General features: G+C 44.9%; 1 protein-coding gene across 1 annotated transcript in view; it reads right to left on the reverse strand.

Moving 5' to 3' along the window:
• Positions 1-20,620: 20,620 nt before the first annotated feature.
• The window catches only part of LOC143805882 (cytochrome P450 2G1-like), a 53,907-nt gene continuing 49,138 nt past the window's right edge, over positions 20,621-25,389 (reverse strand). The window contains exons 8-9 of the mRNA XM_077285622.1: positions 22,810-22,951; positions 20,621-21,326 (exon numbers count right to left, since the gene is read on the reverse strand). Of these exons, the coding sequence (XP_077141737.1) occupies positions 21,139-21,326; positions 22,810-22,951 (330 nt within the window). The 3' untranslated portion in view covers positions 20,621-21,138. The remainder of the gene's footprint in view (positions 21,327-22,809; positions 22,952-25,389) is intronic.

A 25,389-nucleotide genomic window follows, 5' to 3' on the forward strand; every position in this document is an offset into this window, starting at 1 on the left:
AGGAGGGACCGCAGACAGGCTTACTAGGCCTAAAATAAATAAAAATAGGCTCTATGCAGTTTTAAATAGGTTACATGGGTACACAGGCAGCATTGTTGTGGTCAGTGGAGGAGGATTGCAAGGAGGGACCACAGACAGGCTTACTAGGACTAAAATAAATAAAAATAGGCTCAATGCAGTTTTAAATAGGTTACATGGGTACACAGGCAGCATTGTTGTGGTCAGTGGAGGAGGATTGCAAGGAGGGACCGCAGACAGGCTTACTAGGCCTAAAATAAATGAAAATAGGCTCAAGGCACTTAGAGTTATCTCGCAGGGGTACACAGGCAGTATTGGTGTGGTCAGCGGAGGACGATTGCAAGGAGTGTCTGACACAGTTAGTACTCACAAAAAATAAATAGATGTTAATGTCTCGCAAAACAACAACAACAAAAAAAAAAGTGTGGCATACTTAGGTACTGTGGTGGGCTCATCTGCTGAGTTTCTGACATAGTAATTTGGCAGTAAGTATTTACTGGTGTCAATATAGGACACTGACCCAGACTATTTTAACTAGCATCATAGATGTCAACAAATTGGTATTGTCAGTGCCAGGCATTTAATGATGTCAGCGCATAGACTAAACATTGGTGGAGCTGTGAGAGATAATTTTGCACGTGGTAGAGCACAGTTTGAGCTGGGGGGGGGTGAACTCTCTTGTGGCCGGCGGTACCGTCCCAGGGTCCTTCATGTTACAACGGTGTGTCTGACGTTGGGTGCACGCCACCACCGCCAGAGACACTTTATTGTACTATGAGGGACCCAGTGGCAGTGCCGTCGACCAAAAGCGGGCACACCCACCTCTTCAGACAAATGGCACTCTAACGGGTGCTTGCGCCAAGTGGCGAGACCACGGCCCCGTGGGGGGAGTTTTCCCATTGAGGGAGGTGTAAACATGTCGTATGCTGTACAAACAGCTGCTGCAAATTAAGAGATTGGAACACTCAGTAAGACCAGTCCACAAGCAAGACCTTTTTATAGGAAAGCTAGGTGTCAGCCTGGAAAGGTGGGGCAAAATAATTTGAAATCCAGGAGTGGTTCATTTTAATGAAGGTTAGATCATCCACATTTTGGGTAGCCAGACGAGTCCTTTTTTCGTTTAATATTGAACCAGCAGCACTGAATACTCTTTCTGATAGCACACTAGCTGCTGGGCAAGCAAGCTCCTGCAATGCATATTCTGCCAATTCAGGCCAGGTGTCTAATTTGGATGCCCAGTAATCAAATGGGAATGACGGTTGAGGGAGAACATCGATAAGGGATGAAAAATAGTTAGTAACCATACTGGACAAATGTTGTCTCCTGTCACTTTGAATAGATGCTGCAGTACCTGTCCTGTCTGCGGTCATTACGAAATCACTCCACAACCTGGTCAGAAAACCCCTCTGTCCAACGCCACTTCTGATTTGTGCACCTCTAACACCTCTGCCCTGTAGCCCCCTGCAGCTCGTGTGAGAACCATCACCGGCGCTGTGTGCTGGGAATGCCTGAATCAAATGGTCTACAAGAGTAGCTTGTTTGGTTGCTAATATTTGTTCGAGGTTCTCATGTGGCATAATATTTTGCAATTTGCCTTTATAGCAAGGGTCAAGGATGCAGGCCAACCTGTAATCGTCATCGGTCATCATTTTAATAATGCGTGGGTCCCTTTTGAGGATACGTAAGGCATAATCCGCCATGTGGGCCAAAGTTCAAGTTGTCAAATCTGCGGTTGTGCTGGTTTGAGGGGCAGTTACAGGCAAATCTACGTCACTTGTCTCCCTTAAAAAACCAGAACCCGGCCTTGCAACGCCACTTATTTCTGTTGGCCCAGGGGAAGCTTCCTCATTAAAAAAGTACTCATCCCCATCATCCTCCTCGTCCTCCTCCTCCTCTTCGCCCGCTATCGCGTCCTCTACATGGCCCTGACCAGACAATGGCTGACTGTCATCAAGGCTTTCCTCTTCCTCGGCTGCAGACGCCTGCTCCTTTATGTGCGTCAAACTTTGCATCAGCAGACGCATTAGGGGGATGCTCATGCTTATTATGGTGTTGTCTGCACTAACCAGCCGTGTGCATTCCTCAAAACACTGAAGGACTTGACACAGGTCTTGTAGCTTCGACCACTGCACACCTGACAACTCCATGTCTGCCATCCAACTGCCTGCCCGTGTATCCTCCCACAAATACATAACAGCACGCCTCTGTTCGCACAGTCTCTGAAGCATGTGCAGTGTGGAGTTCCACCTTGTTGCAACGTCGATGATTAGGCGATGCTGGGGAAGGTTCAAAGACCGCTAATAGTTCTGCATACGGCTGGAGTGTACGGGCGAACGGCGGATATGCGAGCAAAGTCTGCGCTCTTTGAGTAGCAGGTCGGGTAACCCCGGATAACTTTTCAGGAAGCACTGCACCACCAGGTTTAAGGTGTGAGCCAGGCAAGGAATGTGTTTCAGTTGGGAAAGGGCAATGGCAGCCATGAAAATCCTTCCGTTATCACTCACTACCTTGCCTGCCTCAAGATGTACAGTGCCCAGCCATGACTGAGTTTCTTTCTGCAAGAACTCGGACAGAACTTCCGTGGTGTGTCTGTTGTCGCCCAAACACTTCATTGCCAATACAGCCTGCTGACTCTTGCCACTAGCTGTCCCATAATGGCACACCTGGTGTGCAACAGTGGCAGCTGCGGATGGAGTGGATGTGCGACTGCGGTCTGTGGAAGAGCTCTCGCTTCTGCAGGAGGACGAGAAAGAGGAGGAGGGGGGGCGAACGCCTACAGCCAACTGTTTCCTTGACCGTGGGCTAGGCACAACTGTCCCAATATTGCTGTCCCCTGTGGACCCTGCATCCACCACATTCACCCAGTGTGCCGTGATGGACACGTAACATCCCTGGCCATGCCTACTGGTCCATGCATCTGTTGTCAGGTGCACCTTTGTAGTCACAGACTGCCTGAGTGCATGGACGATGCGGTCTTTAACATGCTGTTGGAGGGCTGGGATGGCTTTTCTAGAAAAGAAGTGTCGACTGGGTAGCTCGTAGCGTGGTACAGCGTAGTCCATCAGCGCTTTGAAAGCTTCGCTTTCAACTAACCGGTAGGGCATCATCTCTAATGAGATTAGTCTAGCAATGTGGGCGTTCAAACTCTGTGTATGCGGATGCGAGGATGAGTACTTCCTTTTCCTAACAAGAGTCTCATGTAGGGTGAGCTGGACTGGAGAGCTGGAGATCGTGGAAATAGCGGTGGTGCTGGTGGGCATGGCAAACTGAGAGAGGGTTGGAGATGATATTCTTGCCGGTGCCCTACATGCAGTGTTTCCTACTACGAACCTGGTGATTCCCTGACTGCTTTGGCCTGGAGACAAAAGCTGCACAGATACTGCAGGTGTTGAGGGAAATGGTGGGCTTACAGTGAGGGAAGGGATGTAGCATTGCTGACTAGCTTCATTGGCCGAGGGTGCTGCAACCTTTAGGCACAATTGGTAGTTAGTCCAGGCTTGCAAATGCATGGTGGATAAATGTCTATGCATGCAACTTGTATTTAGACTTTTAAGATTCTGACCTCTGCTTAAGGTAGTTGAACATTTTTGACAGATGACTTTGCGCTGATCATTTGGATGTTGTTTAAAAAAATGCCAGACTGCACTCTTTCTACTATCGGATACCTTTTCAGGCATTGCAGACTGAGCTTCTTTAACCGGATGGCCACGCTGTCCTCCAACTGGTTTTGGTTTTGCCACGCGTTTTTGGCCAGATACAGGCCCGACAGATGGAACCTGTTGTGATGTTGATGCCTGCTGCGGCTCCTCCTCCTCCTCCACTTCAGAACTACTGCCGCCTGCACCCTGTTCCCCCAATGGCTGCCAATCGGGGTCAACAACTGGGTCATCTATGACCTCCTCTTCTATCTCGTGTGCAACTTCGTCTGTGTCACCGTGTAAGCCGGTGGTATAGCGTTCGTGACGGGGCACCATAGTCTCAGCTGGGTTTGATTCTGGCTCAGTACACTGCGAGGGCAATGTTCTGGTCTGAGTCAAAGGAACAGCATAGTAATCTGGCTGTGGCTGTGCATCAGTGCACTCCATGTCCGATTCAACTTCTAATGGGCATGGCCTGTTAACTGTTTCACTGTCTAACCCAGGAACGGTATGTGTAAAGAGCTCCATGGAGTAACCCGTTGTGTCTCCTGACGCATCCTTCTCTCTTGTTCTGGGTGAAGAAGACAAGGAAGCGACTTGTCCCTGACCGTGAACATCCACTAACAACGCGCTGCTTTTACATTTTGCACTTTCAGAAGAGGAGGCAAAAGAGCTAGAGGCTGAGTCAGCAAGGAAAGCCAAAAATTGTTCTTGCTGCTCCGGCTTTAAAAGCGGTTTTCCTACTCCCAGAAAAGGGAGCGTTCGAGGCCTTGTGTAGCCAGACGACGAACCTGGCTCAACAACTCGAGACTTAGGTGCTGTACTGCTTTTACCACGACTACCTGATGCTCCACCACCACTACCATCATTACCAGCTGACAATGACCGCCCACGGCCATGACCTCTTCCACCAGACTTCCTCATTGTTTGCAAAACGTAACCAAAGTAACGGTATTTGTTACTGTAAAACAACTTATAAGGTGAACTCTAACTTCTGTAGGATTTATATACACCTTTATAGGTGGCTGACACTGAAAGGAAAACCAGGCCCAATGTTACACACTAGGTTTTCTGTGCCCCAATAATTTGAGACAGATGGCACACACACGACCGGCACTCAAGCAGAAATGCCAATCTTAATCTTCCACTATTTTTTGTTTTCAGGGAGAATTAAAAAAAAAAAAAATTAACAGTATGACACACTAGGTTTTCTGTGCCCCAATAATTTGAGACAGATGGCACACATAGGACCGGCACTCAAGCAGAAATGCCAATCTTAATCTCCCACTATTTTTTTTTTTTCAGGGAGAATAAAAAAAAAAAAAAAAAATGGCCCAGTATTACACACTGGTTTTCTGTGGCACACAGTGAGAGACAGATGCCACACACAGCAATGGCACAGAGGCAGACTTGCCAATCTTAATCTCCCACTATTTTTTTTTTCAGGGAGAATAATAAAAAAAAAAAATGGCCCAGTATTACACACTGGTTTTCTGTGGCACACAATGAGAGACAGATGCCACACACAGCAATGGCACAGAGGCAGACTTGCCAATCTTTATCTCCCACTATTTATTTTTTTTTTCAGGGAGAATTTACAAAAAAAAATGGCCCAGTATTACACACTGGTTTTCTGTGGCACACAATGAGAGACAGATGCCACACACAGCAATGGCACAGAGGCAGACTTGCCAATCTTTATCTCCCACTATTTATTTATTTTTTTACAGGGAGAATTAAAAAAAAATAAAATGGCCCAGTATTACACACTGGTTTTCTGTGGCACACAATGAGAGACAGATGCCACACACAGCAATGGCACAGAGGCAGACTTGCCAATCTTTATCTCCCACTATTTATTTATTTTTTTTCAGGGAGAATTAAAAAAAAAAAAGGGCCCAGTATTACACACTGGTTTTCTGTGGCACACAATGAGAGACAGATGCCACACACAGCAATGGCACAGAGGCAGACTTGCCAATCTTTATCTCCCACTATTTATTTATTTTTTTCAGGGAGAATAAAAAAAAAAAAAAAAATGGCCCAGTATTACACACTAGGTTTTCTGTGGCACACAATGAGAGACAGATGCCACACACAGCACTGGCACAGAGGCAGACTTGCCAATCTTTATCTCCCTGCAGTAATCTCAGAAAAGTATGGCAGGCAGCTATAAAAAGGACTGCTGCACACAAAAGTGTGGACAAACAAACAAGATAGCTGTGCAGAAAGGAAGGAACAACAGGATTTGTGCTTTGAAAAAAGCAGTTGGTTTGCACAGCGGCGTACACACACAGCAACACAGCTATCAGGGAGCCTTCTAGGGCAGCCCAATGAGCTACAGCGCTGAGGAAAAAAAATGTAGCTTCCACTGTCCCTGCAAACAAAAGGTGGTGTTGGACAGTGGAAATCGCTACAGCACAAGCGGTTTGGGGGTGAATGTACCCTGCCTGACACTATCCCTGCTTCTGACGAAGCGGCAGCAACCTCTCCCTACGCTCAGATCAGCAGCAGTAAGATGGCGGTCGGCGGGAACGCCCCTTTAAAGCCCCTGTGACACCGCAGAAAGCAAGCCAATCACTGCAATGCCCTTCTCTAAGATGGTGGGGACTGAGATCTATGTCATCACGCTGCCCACACTCTGCGTCCACCTTCATTGGCTGAGAAATGGTGCTTTTAGCGTCATTGAAACGTGACTTTGGCGCGAAAGATGTGTACCGCATGGCCGACCCCACACAGGGATCGGGTCGGGTTTCATGAGACGCCGACTTTGCCAAAAGTCGGCGACTTATGAAAATGACCGATCCGTTTCGCTCATCCCTAGCGGCGGGTGAATCGCGATTTCACCCGCCGCTATTGCGGGCACATGTCAGCTGTTCAAAACAGCTGACATGTTCTGGCTTTGATGCGGGCTCACCGCCGGAGCCCTGCATCAAAGCAGGGGTTCTGACCTCGGACGTACTATCCCGTCCGAGGTCAGAAAGGGGTTAATGGCAGCGTTAACGGACTCCCTTACACCGCGTTATGTCATGGTGTAAGGCAGTCTGGTTAACGCTATGTGGGCGCTGACTGAGGGGGAGTAGGGAGGGGGCACTGACTGAAGGGGAGGAGGGAGGGGCCGATTCACGACCGGACTGTGCCCGTCACTGATTGGTCGCGGTGCGAGGCTGCGACCAATCAGCAATGCGGGATTTCCATGACAGACAGACAGACGGAAGTGACCCTTAGACAATTATATAATAGACTAGATGGTAGCCCGATTCTAACGCATTGGGTATTCTAGAATATGTATGTAGTTTATTTATGAAGATTTTAGAATAATATATTGAATACACAGGATTCAGCCGGCCGCGACCAATTAGCGAAGCGTGGTTCAAATCCCATGCCAATTCGCGGCCGGACTGTGCCTGTCGCTGATTGTTCGTGGCCGGCCATGTAGTATATAACAGCCCACGTAGTAAATAGCACAGCCACGTAGTATATTGCACAGCCACGCAGTATATTGCACAGCCACGTAGTGTATAGCACAGTCATGTATTATATAGCACAGCCACATAGTACATAGCACAGCCCACTGAGTGTATACTGTAGCACAGCCACGTAGTATATAACACAGCCCAAGGAGTATATAGCACAGCTACATAGGATATAGCACAGCCCACGGAGTGTATAACAGCCCACATAGCATATAACACAGCCACGTAGTTTATAACAGCCCGTGTAGCATATAACACAGCTCACGTAGTATATAACAGCCCACGCTTGCAGTATATAACACAGCCCACGTAGTGTATAACACAGCCCACCTAGTGTATAACACAGCCCACATAGTGTATAACACAGGCCACGTAGTGTACAACACAGCCCACCTAGTGTATAACACAGCCCACGTAGTGTATAACACAGGCCACGTAGTGTATAACACAGGCCACTTAGTATATTGCACAGCCCACATAGTACATTGCACAGCCCACGTAGTACATTGCACAGCCCACGTAGTATATTGCACAGCCCACGTAGTATATTGCACAGCCCACATAGTATATTGCACAGCCCACGCAGTACATTTCACAGCCCACGCAGTACATTGCACAGCCCACGTAGTATATTGCACAGCCCACGTAGTACATTGCACAGCCCATGCAGTACATTGCACAGCCCACTTATTATATTGCACATCCCACGTATTATATTGCACAGCCCACATAGTATATTGCACAGCCCACGTGTTATATTGCACAACCCACATATTATATTGCACAGCCCACATATTATATTGCACAGTCCACGTGCTATATTGCACAGCCCATGTATTATATTGCACAGCCCACATAGTACATTGCACAGCCCACGCAGTACATTGCACAGCTCATGTAGTACATTGCACAGCCCACTTATTATATTGCACAGCCCACGTATTATATTGCACAGCCCACGTAGTACATTGCACAGCCCACGTAGTACATTGTACAGCCCACGTATTATATTGCACAGCCCACGTATTATATTGCACAGCCCACGTATTATATTGCACAGCTCACGTAGTATATTGCACAGCCCAGGTATTATATTGCACAGCCCACGAATTATATTGCACAGCCCACGTAGTACATTGCACAGCCCACGTAGTATATTGCACAGCCCACGTATTATATTGCACAGCCCATGTGGTATATTGCACAGCCCACGTATTATATTGCACAGCCCATGTAGTATATTGCACAGCCCGCATATTATATTGCTCCCCCCATGTAGTATATTGCACAACCCACGCAGTATATAGCAATGTGGGCATCATATCCCTGTTAAAAAAAAGAATTAAAATAAAAAATAGTTATATACTCACCTTCTGTTGGCCCCGAATCCAGGTGAAGCAGTTACCGACGCTCCTTGCGCGCAGCGGTCCAAAGAGTGCATTGCGGTCTCGCGAGATGATGACATAGTGGTCTCGCAAGACCGCTACGTCATCATCTCGTGAGACCGCAATGCATGGAGCGGTCACCGGAGCGTTGCGAGGAGCGGGAGAGGCCGGTTCTGGATCCAAGGGGCCGATGGACGGTGAGTATATAACGATTTTTTATTTTTTTTTAATTATTTTTAACATTAGATCTTTTAACTATTGATGCCGCATAGGCAGCATCAATAGTAAAAAGTTGGTCACACAGGGTTAATAGCAGCGGTAACGGAGTGCGTTACACCGCGTCATAATGCGGTCCGTTACCACTGCCATTAACCCTGTGTGAGCGCTGACTGGAGGGGATTATGGAGCGGGCACTGACTGCGGGGTGGAAGGGCAGCCATTTGCCGCCGGACTGTGCCCGTCGCTGATTGGTCGTGGCCATTTTGCCGCGACCAATCAGTGACTTGGATTTCAATGACAGACAGAGGCCGCGACCAATGAATATCCGTGACAGACAGAAGGACAGACAGGAAGATGGAAGTGACCCTTATGACTCTGGTGCAGTGATGGCTTGGGTGCAGTGATGACTCTGGTGCAGTGAAGGCTCTGGCACAGTGATGCTTCTGGCGCAGTGATGACTCTGGTGCAGTGATGGCTCTGGTGCAATGATGGCTCTGGTGCAGTGAAGTGTTATGATCCAGTGACCTTGGAGCCGCATGAAACTTTCTCTGGAGTAGGTGGAAACTGTACTGACCGCAGATCCTGAACTAACACCGCAACTAGAAGTAGCCGTGGGGTGTGCCTAACAAACCCTAGACACCTCGACACAGCCGGAGGACTAAATACCCCTATAGATGGAAATAGGAATACTACATTGCCTCAGAGCAGAACCCCAAAGGATAGGCAGCCCCCACGAATATTGACTGTGAGTAGGAGAAGAAAAGACACACGCAGGCAGAAAACAAGATTTAGCAAAAGAGGCCACTCTAGCTAAATAGGAAAGGATAGGACAGAATACTAAGCGGTCAGTATTAAAACCCTTCAAAAAATATCCACAGCAGATAATACAAAAAATGCCACAATCTAACTAAAGACGTGGAGTGAATATCTGCAACCCCAGAGAATCCAACAATACTGAGAAAATACTGACACAATCTAAGCTGGACAAGAAAACACAAAAGAATAGCACTGAATTATGAAGCACACAGCATGTGTGCCACAGAAACAAAACCAGACACTTATCTTTGCTGATTTGGCAGAAAGGCAGGAGGAACCAGGCAGAGGTCCAACACCTCCCAACAACAATTGACAACTGGCAAGGACTAATGAATCCTGCACACCTAAATACCCCAGTCAGAACTGCAATCAGCAAATACACCTGACCAGGACTGCAACTCAGGGACAACTGCATTACCACCTACAACCACCGGAGGGAGCCCAAAAGCAGAATTCACAACAGTGATGCTTCTGGTGCAGTGATGACTCTGGTGCAGTGATGGCTCTTGGGCAGTGATCACTCTGGTGCAGTGATGGCTCTGGCACAGTGATGCCTCTGGTGCAGTGATGACTCTGGCGCATTGATTACTGTGATGCAGTAATGGCTCTGGTGCAGTGATGGCTCTGGTGCAGTGATGGCTCTGGTGCAGTAATGCCTCTGGCGCAGTGATGGCTCTGGTGCAGTAATGCCTCTGGCGCAGTGATGGCTCTGGTGCAGGAGCTGCGGTTTTTCTATCATTTGCAGCTGAATTATAAACAGCTGACCTTGCGTCTAATAGCCGGGATCGCATTGGGTATTCTAGAATATGCATGTCAATGTAGTATATTGCACAGCCATGTAATATATTGCCTAGTTACGTAGTATATTGCCCAGTTACGTAGTATATTGCCCAGTGACTTAGTATATTGCCCAGTGACGTAGTATATTGCCCAGTGACGTAGTATATTGCCCAGTGACGTAGTATATTGCCCAGTGATGTAGTATATTGCCCAGTGACGTAGTATATTGCCCAGCCACGTAGTATATTGCCTGTTATGATCCTAGTGGCAAGGATCGCAGGTTGGACTAGCTAAGTAACTGAACAGACTACTAGCTCTGGGGAAGTGGTAACTAGATTGACCGCAACCTGATCCCGAAAGGCCTCCACAGCCGCAGAAGACCAATTAGTAACATCAGAACCCTTCTTGGTCAAATCCGTCAATGGCTTAACAACACCAGAAAAATTAGCGATGAAGCGACGGTAAAAATTAGCAAAACCTAAGAACTTCTGAAGACTCTTAACAGATGTAGGCTGAGTCCAGTCATGAATAGTGTTGAGCGATACCGTCCGATACTTGAAAGTATCGGTATCGGAAAGTATCGGCCGATACCGTCACAGTATCGGAATCCAATCCGATACCGATACCCGATACCAATACAAGTCAATGGGACTCATGTATCGGACGGTATCCCTGATGGTTCCCAGGGTCTGAAGGAGAGGAAACTCTCCTTCAGGCCCTGGGAACCATATAAATGTGTAAAAGAAAGAATTAAAATAAAAAATATCGCTATACTCACCTGTCCGACGCAGCCGGGACTTCAGCGAGGGAACCGGCAGCGTTGTTTGTTTAAAAATCGCGCTATTACTTGGTTACGTGAATTCCCGGCTTGTGATTGGTCAGGTCGGCCATGTTGCCGGGACGCGGACCAATCACAGCAAGCCGTGACGAAATTACGTCACGGCTTGCTGTGATTGGTCCGCGTCCCGGCAATATGGCCGCCCTGACCAATCACAAGCCGGGACGTCACGGGAGGCTGGACACGCGCTCATTTTAAAATGGGCGCGTGTCCAGCCTCCCGTGACGTCACGGCTTGTGATTGGTTGCGCCGCGATCAACCAATCACAAGCCGGGAGGCTGGACGCGCTCATTTTGAAATGGGCGCGTGTCCAGCCTCCCGTGACGTCACGGCTTGTGATTGGTTGCGCCGCGATCAACCAATCACAAGCCGGGAGGCTGGACGCGCTCATTTTGAAATGGGCGCGTGTCCAGCCTCCCGGCTTGTGATTGGTTGACCGCGACGCAACCAATCACAAGCCGTGACGTCACGGGAGGCTGGACACGCGCCCTTTTTAAAATGAGCGTGTTTCCAGCCTCCCGTGACGTCACGGCTTGTGATTGGTTAATGGCGGCCATGTTGCCGGGACGCGGACCAATCACAGCAAGCCGTGACGTATTTTCGTCACGGCTTGCTGTGATTGGTCCGCGGCCCGGCAACATGGCCGCCCTGACCAATCACAAGCCGGGACATCGCGTAACCATGTAAAAGCGGGAATTTTAAACAAACAACGCTGCCGGTTCCTGCGCTGAGGTCCCGGCTGCGTCGGACAGGTGAGTATAGCGATATTTTTTATTTTAATTCTCTATTTTACACATTTTAACATTAATGTTGTTCCGATACCCGATACCCGATACCACAAGAGTATCGGAATCCCGGTATCGGAATTCCGATACAGCAAGTATCGGCCGATACCCGATACTTGCAGCATCGGAATGCTCAACACTAGTCATGAATAGCCTGAACCTTGACTGGGTCCATCTCAATAGTAGAAGGAGAAAAAATGAAACCCAAAAAAGAAACCTTCTGGACTCCAAAAAGACATTTTGAGCCATTCACAAATAAAGCATTGGCACGCAGGACCTGAAACACCATTCTGACCTGCTTAACATGGGACTCCCAATCATCAGAAAAAAACAGAATATCATCCAGATACACAATCATAAATTTATCCAGATATTCGTGGAAGATGTCGTGCATGAAGGACTGAAAGACAGAAGGAGCGTTAGAAAGTCCAAAAGGCATCACCAAGTACTCAAAGTGGCCTTCGGGCGTATTAAATGCAGTTTTCCATTCATCACCCTGCTTAATACGCACAAGGTTATAAGCACCACGAAGATCTATCTTGGTGAACCAACTAGACCCCCTAATGCGAGCAAACAGATCAGATAACAACGGCAAAGGATACTGAAATTTGACCGTGATTTTGTTTAGAAGGCGATAATCAATACAAGGTCTCAAGGAACCATCCTTCTTAGCCACAAAAAAGAACCCCGCACCAAGAGGGGAGGAGGACGGGCGAATATGTCCTTTCTCCAAAGACTCCTTTATATAACTCCACATAGCAGCATGCTCCGGCACTGACAAATTGAAAAGTCGTCCCTTAGGAAACTTACTACCAGGAATCAAATTTATAGCACAATCACAATCCCTATGAGGAGGTAGAGAACTGAGTTTGGGCTCCTCAAATACATCCTGGTAATCTGACAAAAACGCAGGGACCTCAGAAGGAGTGGATGAAGCAATTGACACCACAGGAGCGTCACCATGAATTCCCTGGCAACCCCAACTTGACACAGACATTGCTTTCCAATCCAGGACTGGATTATGAGTCTGCAACCATGGCAGGCCCAACACGACAACATCATGCAAATTATGCAAGACAAGAAAGCGAATCACCTCCTGATGAACAGGAGTCATGCACATGGTCACTTGTGTCCAGTACTGAGGTTTATGCGTTGCCAATGGTGTAGCATCAATTCCCCTTAGTGGAATAGGGAATTTTAAAGGCTCCAAAACAAAACCACAGCGCCTGGCGAATGACAAATCCATCAGACTCAGGGCAGCACCTGAATCCACAAAAGCCATAACCGGGTAAGATGACAGGGAACAAATCAGGGTAACAGACAAAATAAACTTAGGCTGTAAAGTACCGATGGTGACAGATTTATCAATCTTTTTTGTGCGCTTAGAGCATGCTGAGATAACATGAGCTGAGTCACCACAGTAAAAGCACAACCCATTTTGCCGTCTATAATTTAGCCGTTCACTTCTGGTCAGAATTCTATCACATTGCATAGACTCAGGTGTCTGTTCAGAAGACACCGCCAAATGGTGCGCAGGTTTGCGCTCCCGCAAACGCCGATCAATCTGAATGGCCAGAGTCATTGACTCATTCAGACCTGCAGGCGTAGGGAACCCCACCATGACATTCTTAATGGCTTCAGAAAGACCTTTTCTGAAATTTGCAGCCAGGGCACACTCATTCCATTGAGTAAGCACCGACCATTTCCGAAATTTCTGGCAGTACACCTCTGCATCATCTTGCCCCTGAGAGAGGGCCAACAACGCTTTTTCAGCCTGGTTCTCAAGATTAGGTTCCCCATAGAGCAATCCAAGGGCCAGAAAAAACGCATCCACACTGAGCAATGCAGGATCCCCTGGAGCCAATGCGAAAGCCCAATCTTGAGGATCGCCACGCAAGAAAGAAATAATAATCTTAACTTGCTGAACAGAATCCCCAGAGGAACGAGGTTTCAAAGAAAGAAACAACTTGCAATTGTTCTTAAAATTCAGGAACCTAGATCTATCTCCAGAAAGCAACTCCGGAATAGGTATTCTAGGCTCTGACATAGGACTGTGCACAACAAAATCCTGAATACTTTGTACCCTTGCAGCAAGATGATCTACACTGGAGGCTAAACTCTGGATATCCATATCAGCAGCTGAACTCAGAGCCACACCAAGATTAAGAGGAGGAGAGAAGCCAGACATACAGCAGCTAGACACACGGCAGCAAAAAAAAAAAAAAAAAAAATATCTCCAAGCTTTTTTTCTCCTGCTTCTGCCATGCAATTAACACTTTACTGGGCCGGCTGTACTGTTATGATCCTAGTGGCAAGGATCGCAAGTCGGACTAGCTAAGTAACTGAACAGACTACTAGCTCTGGGGAAGTGGTAACTAGATTGACCGCAACCTGATCCTATCCGCAAACAACTATAGGCAGCCGTGGAACGTTACCTAAAAATCCTAGACGTCTCTTCACGGCCTGAGAAACTGACTATTCCTGGAGGGAAAGAAAGTCCTCTCTTGCCTCAGTGGAATGACCCCAAAGATATAGAATAGCCCCCCACAAATATTAACAGTGAGATAAGGGGAAAGCACAATCGCAGAGATGAAATCAGATTTAGCAAATGAGGCCCGCTAATACTAGATAGCAGAAAATAGGAAGGGAACTGTGCGGTCAATAAAAAACCCTATTCAAAATATCCACGCAGAGATTGCTCGAGCCCCCGCACCAACTAACGGTGCGGGGGAAGCAACTCCGTACCCCAGAGCTTACCAGCAAAAAGAAATCACATATTAGCAAGCTGGACTAGACTCATCATACACAGAAATCATATTGCAGGCAGATGAGCAAAAAATATTCAAACAGAACTTAGCTTATCCTGAAGAGGCAGAAAACGAGATAATCAGGAGTAATCAGAATAGCACTGAATACATTGACAGCCGGCAACAAGTGGAAGTGAAGCAGAGCTAAATAGGAGCCTCCCTGGTGAATAACGAGGCAGCTGATCCAGCCAGACCCGCAGGATAATAAACCAAACCACCAGGGGGAGCCAAAAAACCAAAGTCACACAATACCATCTGTGACCACAAGAGGGAGCCCGAAAACGGAGTTCACAACAATTGCCCAGTTACGTAGTATATTGCCCAGTGACGTAGTATATTGCCCAGTGACGTAGTATATTGCCCAGCCACGTAGTATATTGCCCAGTTACGTAGTATATTGCCCAGTGAGGAATGTATACAGCACACAGCCACATAGTATATTGCACAGCGACGTAGTATACAGCACAGAACCACGTAGTATATTGCCCAGCCATGTATATCACAGGTTAAAATATAAACATATACTCACCTTCCGAGGGCCCCTTGTAGTTCTGTCGCCTGTGTGCGGTGCAGGCGGCAGCTTCCAGTCCCAGGGTGTGATGATGTCGTGGTCACATGACCGTGACATCATGGCAGGTCTTTCTCGCGCAGGAGCTGTGATGACGTCGCGTTCACATGAATGTGACATCATGGCAGGTCCTTCTCGCATACCATCCTTGCCAACGGAACCTGCCGCTTGCATGGAGCGGTCACCGGAGCGTCGCGAGGAGCGGGAAAGGCGGCGGAAGGTGAGTATATAATGATTTTTTATTTTTTTATTATTTTTAACATTAGATGTTTTTACTATTGACGCTGCATAGGCAGCATCAATAGTAAAAACTTGGTCACACAGGGTTAATAGCGGCTGTAACGGAGTGAGTTACCCGCGGCATAACGCGGTCCATTACCGCTGGCATTAACCCTGTGTGAGCGGTGACTGCGGGGAGTATGGAGCGGGCGCCGGGCACTGACTGCAGGGGAGTAGGGAGGGACTAATCGGACTGTGGCCGTCGCTGATTGGTCGTGGCTGTTTTGCCGTGACCAATCAGTGACTTGGATTTCCATGACAGACAGAGGCCGCGACCAATGGATATCAGGGACAGACGGAAGTACCCCTTAGACAATTATATATATAGATGTTCCCAGAACATGTTGTTTGCTGACTATTGAAAACATATATGATGAGAAGTATAGTGTCCTTGAAGAGGAGATTACCAGACTGTTTGCACGACTAAACACATTCTAAACACATTCTAGCAATTAAAGGCAAAAGGCAAAACTTTAACCCTTCTATATCAGAGGTGTATCAAATCTCTCCAGTCCAGGAACCTATTCTCAAAAGTGAACAATAACCTTATGCTGCGGGGCTTCTGAAAAAAAAGAAAATTTGAAAATCTGACCGGGAATGATGTGTCTCTAATGACTATTCTGAGGTCAGAACCCAGTGGTAACATTTTGTTCAATTTTCCTGGACTGACAGGTTTCTACCTGCAGAGACCTCTCATTCAATGAGAAGGGGATGAGGAAAAAGTCACTGGGATCTTCCTCAGATTAGTCTGAATAATCATTTTAAAGCATATTTTGAAGAATTTAAAAATATACTTTCTTTTAAATGCTGGAATATTTCAGAGTAAAACATGCACAGCTACTATAATGTAGCCGGTATTTGATTCATGCTGTCCATGGTTCTCATCAAAAAGATATCCAAAAAGATATCAAAAATACAAGGGATCTTAAAGTGTAATAATCAGTATCCAAATTATAAAAAAAAATAATAAGTAACTTGGTGAGTTTTGAGCATGTACAACCTAAAAAAGAATAAAAAACCAAAGACACCACTCAAAAGAGGTATATATAAAGATATAGTAAATTTTATTCAAAATTAATACACTTCAAAAAGACATGAATCAAGGGTTGAACATGATACATGTAAGTGGGATAAAATAAAAGAAATAATCAAGTAAGAACGAGTGGTAAAGCGGAATGAGGTCAGGCTGCAGGTAGTAATAGCAGCAATGTATATAGGCCCTTAATACTAGGGATGCCAAAATGGTAAGCAAGTGCATAGATATAAATCATAAAAACATTTAGTCAGTCCACATGGGAAGGGATAAAATGTAGAGCTTACCCATAGTGCAGTTAATCGCCGGTCCGCAATGCCACAGACGCCCTGACTCACGTTTTGCAGATGTGCTTTCTCAAGGGACACTTGAAACGCTTTTCAGACAGTGCTCTGGTGTTCAAGTTAAAAAAGCGTTCCCATTAAAATTTGTATCTTCTTAATATATGGCAATCCTCATATTATATAGCATTGTGTACTTACAATTGCTCATTTTACCCTTCTACCTAGCTAATTCTTCATTTTCCATTAAGTCTTTGACATCATGGAATTAAAAACTGACAAGCTGAATCTTTCTAAGCTCTGTGTAGAAACAGGAAGTCTCTTTTCCCTGAGTAATTCATGAGTCACTGCAAAAGTGCCTGGCAGGGTGGAGGAGGGAACAACTGGGTCAGGAGTTGAAGAGGGGAATGATAAATGTAGGGACAAGAGTAGCAATAGACTAACCCCTGGATGTTTGGATCTGGTGCGTTCGGCTGAACAGTTCTGATAGGATTGGTTTGGGTACCAGAACAGTACTCACACCCAGACCTCGTCACATGACTGGGAGGCCCAAACCTCCAGTGTTTACCATGCTATCATGTGCATGACAGTGTGGCTGTCATTCACGCATAGTGTGGGAAAGACTAAGTGCAACATAAAGGGTTGAGATTAAGGGACCCCAACACTAGGGAAGGGAGAGTGGAGACTAGTGATGCGCGATTTTTTATTTGGAAAACGATGGCCAAACATTCGGCATGAATATGGCACATTTGAATTCATGATCGGAAACACGAGCAAAATTTTATAAAATCAGTAAAAAAAAGTAACATTCGGTAAAAGTGTGGTAAAATATTTGTGTTGCCACAAAAGTACCGTATTTTTCTGACCATAAGACGCACATTTTCCCTCCAAATTTGGGAGGAAAGTGTGAGTGCGTCTTATGGTAGGGATGTAGCATGTGGGGAGGGGGGCAGCAGTGAGTGGGATCGCAATGATATCCCACTTCAGGAGGCAGAAAAATGTCCCCACTGCCGGGAATCAGCTGTTGGGGAAACCATGTGGTCCCGATGATTAAGTGCAGTGAATATTCATTAGCTACTCCCCGCCCACCTATCAGCTGAGCTGCACTTAAGCAGCGACATATATGGATTCCTCAGCGCTGATTCCTGCAGCAGCTGGGGAGATCCATGTGTCCAGGGGAGGAGGAGGCAGCAGGGTCCGGGGGAGAGGAGATCGCTGGTACCTTCCTGGGCTGGACGCTGAGTGCTGTGCAGTGTGCACAAGGAGGACCTGTGATGATGTCAGAAGTGGGCGGGCTGTAGCATCACATGGCAGCACAGAGCCCTCCCTCTTCTTGACTTCATCACAGGTCCTTCAGACTCCAACACTAGAATCTGCTGGCTTCCATTACCTGTGCTGTGGAAAGGCAACAAGAGGGAGGGCTCTGTGTGTGCAGTCATGGGATGCTTTTACCTCACCACAGTGTGGCTGGCTGCCACAATTAAAAGGTTAGTCTTTCCAAAACACAATAAGGCACTCTGCCACTCCTTTAGTGAACTATAACTCCCAGCATGTCATAGGATCTGCAGGACATGCTGGGAGTTATAGTTCTCCCATGGGATTTTAAAGCAGCACTCCAGTGTTATTTTGCAGTGCTGGAGTGGTGCTTTCAATATAAGCCCTGCACCCCCATTCTTATACTCACCCTCCAGCATCTTCATATAGTACTTCACAGACACCACACTGGTCCCGCAGCTTCCAACATAATAACATACTATTATATATAATAACACCACATATAATAGTATGTTATTAAATATTTTACCACATTTTTTTGCTTCAAATATTTTTTCCCTATTTTCCACCTCTAAAACCTGGGTGCGCCTTATAGTCCGGTGCGTCTTATAGTCCGAAAAATACAGTATTTTCAGCACTTTAGCAATGATAATGGTGGTGTATCATGAGTGTTTGGCACGTGTTTGATTGTTGTAAACAGTTATTTTTTTTCCCTAATTTTATGTGTGCACATTGCGGCTAGCCAATCAGGGCACAGGAAACATCCACAATATCCTGACACAAAGGCTTGTGTCATTGGCTGCTCAAATCACATGTCCCTCCCCATATAAATAGCGGAATTGATTAATGTAACTGATTAACAAAACTGATTACTTTAACTAATTGACATAACTGATTAACAAAGCTTTTTAACATAACTAATGGATTATCGTAACTAATTGATCAATGATACTAATTGATTCATGTAACTGATTAATCAGATAATTGATGGAATGACCAATTGTCATCAATCCTAACTCTTAACCCAACTCTAATCCTAATGATTTATTAATGATACAAATATATTATTTACGAATAATCTAATTTATCTAATCATCTTATACTATGCTAAACATCTACCCTATCTAACCTTATGTCATAACTGCTAAATTGATAGAATGAAGTTGGAAAGTAGGGAATGTATTGATTTGGGTGCGTGTTTTTAGAGAATGACAAGCATTTGTCACAGTTTCTCCTCGCAGTGCTCAGTGACAGAAGATGAGAAGAGAAACATTGTTTTATATGAAGCAAATCAACCGGGAAAATTTGTTGCTACCACAAGTTTTCCCAACAATTGCTGTCATTGGCTAGCATGATAGTGACGTCATAAGGACCTGATCCAATCAGGTCTCAATGAGGTCATGGGTCACAGCTAGCATTCTGCACCTGAATTCCGGTGTTTGCATTTATGTGGGAATCCCGATCTCCTCAACACTGCAGACCGTAGACAAACATTGATGCTGCAAAATGCCCAGCAAACACCCACGTTTATCTATGATTGGTGGTCATGAAGCAGTTAAAAACAGATGTTTGTAAGAGGGCTTGTTCTCGATGACCAACTGGTGTAAACAAGCCAACAATCACCCAAACAATGAGCAAGGGTTTTGTTTGTTGAGTGATTGGATACCAGTTTAAAAATCATCGGTGTTGGATGCACAATGTCCAAAGTATAAACAAAGTATGTGCAGTTGATAACTTGTGCTCTATATGGGAACTGTATAGAGAAGCCGGTAAGCAATGAACAATAGACTTTTATACAGTCAATCTACACTTATTGCACAGCCTGAAATCAGCAGTGTAAATCCTCTGTAAATGTTTGTGTATGATGGTGCAATATCTTAAAATTTAGGCTCCGCACTCTTAATTTTAACCAGCGCCAGATGTTATCTAAAGGTACCTTCACACGAAGCGACGCTGCAGCGACAGCGACAACGATGTCGATCGCTGCAGCGTCGCTGTTTGGTCGCTGGAGAGCTGTCACACAGACCGCTCTCCAGCGATCAACTATGCCGAGGTCCCCTGGTAACCAGGGTAAACATCGGGTAACTAAGCGCAGGGCCGCGCTTAGTAACCCGATGTTTACCCTGGTTACCAGCGTAAAATCTAAAAAAAACAAACAGCACATACTTACATTCACGTCCCCCTGCGTCCACTTCCTGACTGACTGAGCGCCGTACAGTGAGAGCAGAGCGGTGACGTCACCGCTGTGCTGCTTTCACTTTCACTTTGCGGCGCTGAGTCAGAGGAGGAAGCAGACTGCAGGGGACGCAATGTGAGTATGTGCTGTTTGTTTTTTTTACATTTTACGCTAGTAACCAGGGTAAACATCGGGTAACTAAGCGCGGCCCTGCGCTTAGTAACCCGATGTTTACCCTGGTTACCAGTGTAAAATATCGCTGGTATCGTTGCTTTTGCTTTCAAACACAACGATACACAGCGATCGGACGACCAAATAAAGTTCTGGACTTTATTCAGCGACCAGCGACATCACAGCAGGATCCTGATCGCTGCTGCGTGTCAAACGAAACGATATCGCTAGCGAGGACGCTGCAACGTCACGGATTGCTAGCGATATCGTTATAATGTCGTTTCGTGTGAAGGTACCTTAACACTAGTCCTGACTGGGATGAAGGAGCATAAGCATAGGAATTGTTACATTCTTGCATGATGATTACTTAATGTTTCATTGTCTTGCATTTGAAGCACTGTATATAGGTGAGCCTATATATGTGTTTTATACAAATAAGATAGAACAAATGAAATCATGCAAAAAAAAAAAATTAGGGCAGCATAGAAAATGATAAGGTTGAGCAAGGAAACTAGACAAAGACGAATAACCGAGTATTATCCATAGAAAGTCCATAAATGTTTCCAGAAACTGCCTGAGAAGAGCAAAATACATCAGATATCACGAGGTACAAATGACATCTCATACTGAATGGGGGCATTTAAAAATCCAGCCAATTTTGGAGCAATATCTGAGTCTGTAAATTGTGTCTTTGAAGATAGTTTAAAGTTTTGTAGGATGGTGGTGAGGAAGATAAAAATTTCCATACGGGCCAAAACTTCACCTGGGCAGATCCTCTTTCCTAGAAAGAGTAAATAATAAACGTTAGAAAGATAGGGGGACTATACAAGCTCAATAGGTTCTTATTCAGTGAATAAAAGGTTGAAAAAATTTAGGTAACTGCTCACTTTGTAAGGTTGTGTGACCCACAACAAAGCAAAGGTTTTAAAACCAAAAATTTCCAGCTGTTACAACATCAACAGGTTGGAGGAGCCAAATGTGGTTATTAAGTATTTGAAGGAAGCTGGTGATCTACCCTGTGTTTGCTATAATTTCAGTAAAATCCAGGAGACGGATTATAGTCATAGTTTTTGCGATTTAATCTCAATGTGTTTCAAAGCTGAATAAATTTCTTCCTTGAGACAGAAGTTTGTTCAACTTCGAAATGCGTGGAGATTAAACGGCAAAGACTATGATTATTACCCATCTTCCTGGATTTAACTGGAATTATAGCACCAGCAGGGCAGATCACCAGCTTCCTTGTAATACTTAATAATAAAAGTTAGGCACTTTCATGGCAGTTCCTACACTAGAACCACTCACTACAGGCGACATAAATGGATGGGGACAGACTGATCATCATAGTACCATTGATCTGTCCTGATACAGCATACATTTTATTGGCTGTGTACAGTTGGCAATGTGCTGTTGATGACGATGATATCTATGCCGACATAAACAACCTAATCACTAGACAAAGTATTTTGTACATTCGATGGCTGATTGTTGGCTTTGTTTAAACAGCTCAGTGATTGGGAATGAGTTCTCCCTGTAGATGCACAGGCAACTTACAAAATAAGCAAGTTAATATAAGGCAAGTTTCACACATCCATGAAAATTAGATGTATGTCACTCCGGTAGACCCAAATTAACCACCATGATCTCCCGACCTGAGTGAACTGTTTCCTATATGCTATTGAAATAGTATGCTGATTTCGGGAGACCCTACTGTCAAGCCAGGTTTTCCATTGCAAGAACATTCTTGAGTTGGAAATCCCATACGTGTGAAATTGGCCTAAATAAGCAGTGAGTAATTAAAAGGCAGCAGTAATTATTTTCCTACTCTGCAGCTCTACATCAGAAACTTGAGTTTGCCCACATAGGCTAATTATATATGAGTGTATTACTAGTTAATTTTTGTACTTATATTAGAATTACATGTCCTGGCCCAAATGTAGATCTAATGATTAAAGCTTCAGTTTGTGTCCTTAGACCAACAGCTCGGCTAAGGCTTGAACCCATAATACAGACAAACAAATTCTTCCATAATACACTCATCTGGAATTCCCCTAGAGTGCCTATCCCAATGTCTTTTTAAGTAGATAAATGAGGATAAACTTGAATAATTGTATAGTAAAAAATAACCTCTGATAATCGCTTCTTGTAGTCAATAATTATTAACAATTGTTTTCATTCAGAGAGTTGAACTTGATTTTTGACCCCATACCAGTCGCGTTCTCAGCCTCTACAATTGCTACACCGCTGCATGGATGTCAGGTTCTTACCTGCTGAAAAAGGCATCACTGCTTCATTCTTCTTGAACTTGCCACTCTCATCTAAGAAGCGATTTGGATCAAATTTCCAAGCAGAAGAAAACTGTTTGGGGTCACGATGAACAGTGCAGAGTAAAGGGTAAATTTCTGTGCCCTTAAAAATAATGAAAAAAGTGTCAATTCAGCTCACCACTCCAGTGCTAGAGAGAAGTATCTCAGGAGACTTCTAGGGTAGACCGTCTGTAGTCTGGGTGTGGTGCATGGAGTATGAAAAATTGACAGAATGTGCACATATTATAAAACATAATGCTTTTGTATTTCAGGTAGGAAAACTTAAGAGACCACCCCATAGCACTATTTTTGTGGCAGGGTTTACGTAAACATCAGTCCCCTTGTGCCTGCATATAAAATTTTGAGACAGTCTAGGTAAATTTAATTCATATGTCAAAAAATTATACAAAAAGTTGACCTACACATTACAAGTTTCCCTGATTACTAGATCCCTATTACTAAATAACAAACAGTTGTCCACAATCAACACTTGCTGATAATGATGAGTAGCACTTCTGTACTGACTTAAACTCTCATAGGAAAATATTTGCCATAACACCCATAAATATGTGCATTTGAGCAAAAAATAGAAGTGGCATGAAAGAATAAAATTAAAACGTAATATATTTTATTTATGCATAGATTAAAAAGGTATGACATATCAAATTAAAAACTCAGGAATAAGTGCTAGGAAAAAGAAGGCAAGAATAACTCTCAATCAATGTATGAAGAGCAGCGAGGATATCAATTTTATATTGTATGAATGCTAACAATCTAAAGCGCTTGTGCTTAAATAGAAAAAATGCCAAAGATACATAAACTTATTATCAGAGGCCTCCTATCACTGATGACATCAAAACTTAGGCATAAATAAGTTGAGAAACACAATTAATAAATAACTCCTATCACACCTCTACAGTATAGTGAAAAAAGAGCCTGAGGCACAAAGACAGATTAGATAGGTAAAAACCTTAACACAATCGTTTATATATCCATCAGTGTAATATTTGTAATAAGCCATGTGGTGGTGCTCAATCACAGCAGTATAAAGTGCTTTTGCTTACATGGAAAGAACTACCAGGGTTTACAGGTGGAAGCTAGTGTAAAGTAAGTGTTAGAGACCCACTGTTATATACAGCAGATGGATGTCCGGCACATGCAGAAAACAAAACCCATGATAAGATGAGTGATATACCTCAAAATTCAGCCGATGTATCAGTGAGTGTAGGATAGATTCCGCTTCTGGCCCCAACATGAATGTTTCGCCCTGTTTCTTCCCTCTGTAAACTATCTTTTACAGGTTAGTTTACAGGGGGACCCCAGAAAAAAAATCGACATAGAGTCTCCCTATAAATTCTAACTAGCAAAGGCTAAGCAGATAGTTGCGGGCTGATATTCATAGCCTAGGAAGGGGCCATGGATATTGGCCCCCTCCCAGAATAAAAATAAAAACATCAGCTCTCCGCTGCCCAGAAAATGCGCATCTATAAGATGCGCCAAATCTGGTGCTTAGCATCGCTATTCCCACTTACCCTGTAGTGGTGGCAAGTGGGATAATGGTTGGGAGGGTTGATGTCACCTTTGTATTGTCAGATGACATCAAGCTCATGGGTTAGTAATGGAGAGGCGTCTATAAGAAGCCCCCATTACTAGCCCCATAGTGATATTATAAAAAAATACCCAGAATACAGTCATTTAATTGAAATAATGACAGTCTTTTATTGAATCTAAATTAAACCATAGTCACCGAATGGCCTAATCCACCGAAGCCAACATCTCCTTTAACAAAAATAAAATAATAAACAACAATATTCTTCACCTGTCCAACGAGATGATAAGAATCCATAATGTCCCACAAGGATTTTGATGACTTTGAGAGCAGTCAGTGATGACTAGTGTTGAGCATTCCGATACCGCAAGTATCGGGTATCGGCCGATATTTGCTGTATCGGAATTCCGATACCGAGTTCCGATATTTTTGTGATATCGGAATCGGAAGTTCCCAGTGTATGGTTCCCAGGGTCTGGAGGAGAGGAGACTCTCCTTCAGGCCCTGGGATCCATATTCATGTAAAAAATAAAGAATTAAAATAAAAAATATGGATATACTCACCCCTCCGGCGGCCCCTGGACCTTAGCGATGTAACCGGCAGCCTCCGTTCCTAAGAATGCAGTGAGTTTAGGACCTGCGATGACGTCGCGGCTTGTGATTGGTCGCGTGAGCGGTCACATGAGCGGGCTATTTAGTCTGGCCTCACCCTTTGGTCAGTGCCAGTTGTCCATTGTATTCTGGAGAATTCACATCCCTTCATGGTTTCTTCTGCTTCCTGGTCTTTTCACCAAGATAAGTTCTGCTGGTTTGCAGCCCACATGTTGTGGACCTCATTGTTCAGTGCATTTCATGTTTTTTCTTGTCCAGCTTAATCTGTGTAAGGATTTATGCAGTCAAGCTGGAATCTGGAGAGGCAGATATACCCTCCATATCTTTAGTTAGATGTGGAGATTTTTGTATTTTCTGTGGTGGATATTTCCTAGTATTTTA

The sequence above is a fragment of the Ranitomeya variabilis genome, chromosome 2 (assembly GCF_051348905.1).
Source record: "Ranitomeya variabilis isolate aRanVar5 chromosome 2, aRanVar5.hap1, whole genome shotgun sequence".
NCBI classification, from domain to species: Eukaryota; Metazoa; Chordata; class Amphibia; order Anura; family Dendrobatidae; genus Ranitomeya; species Ranitomeya variabilis.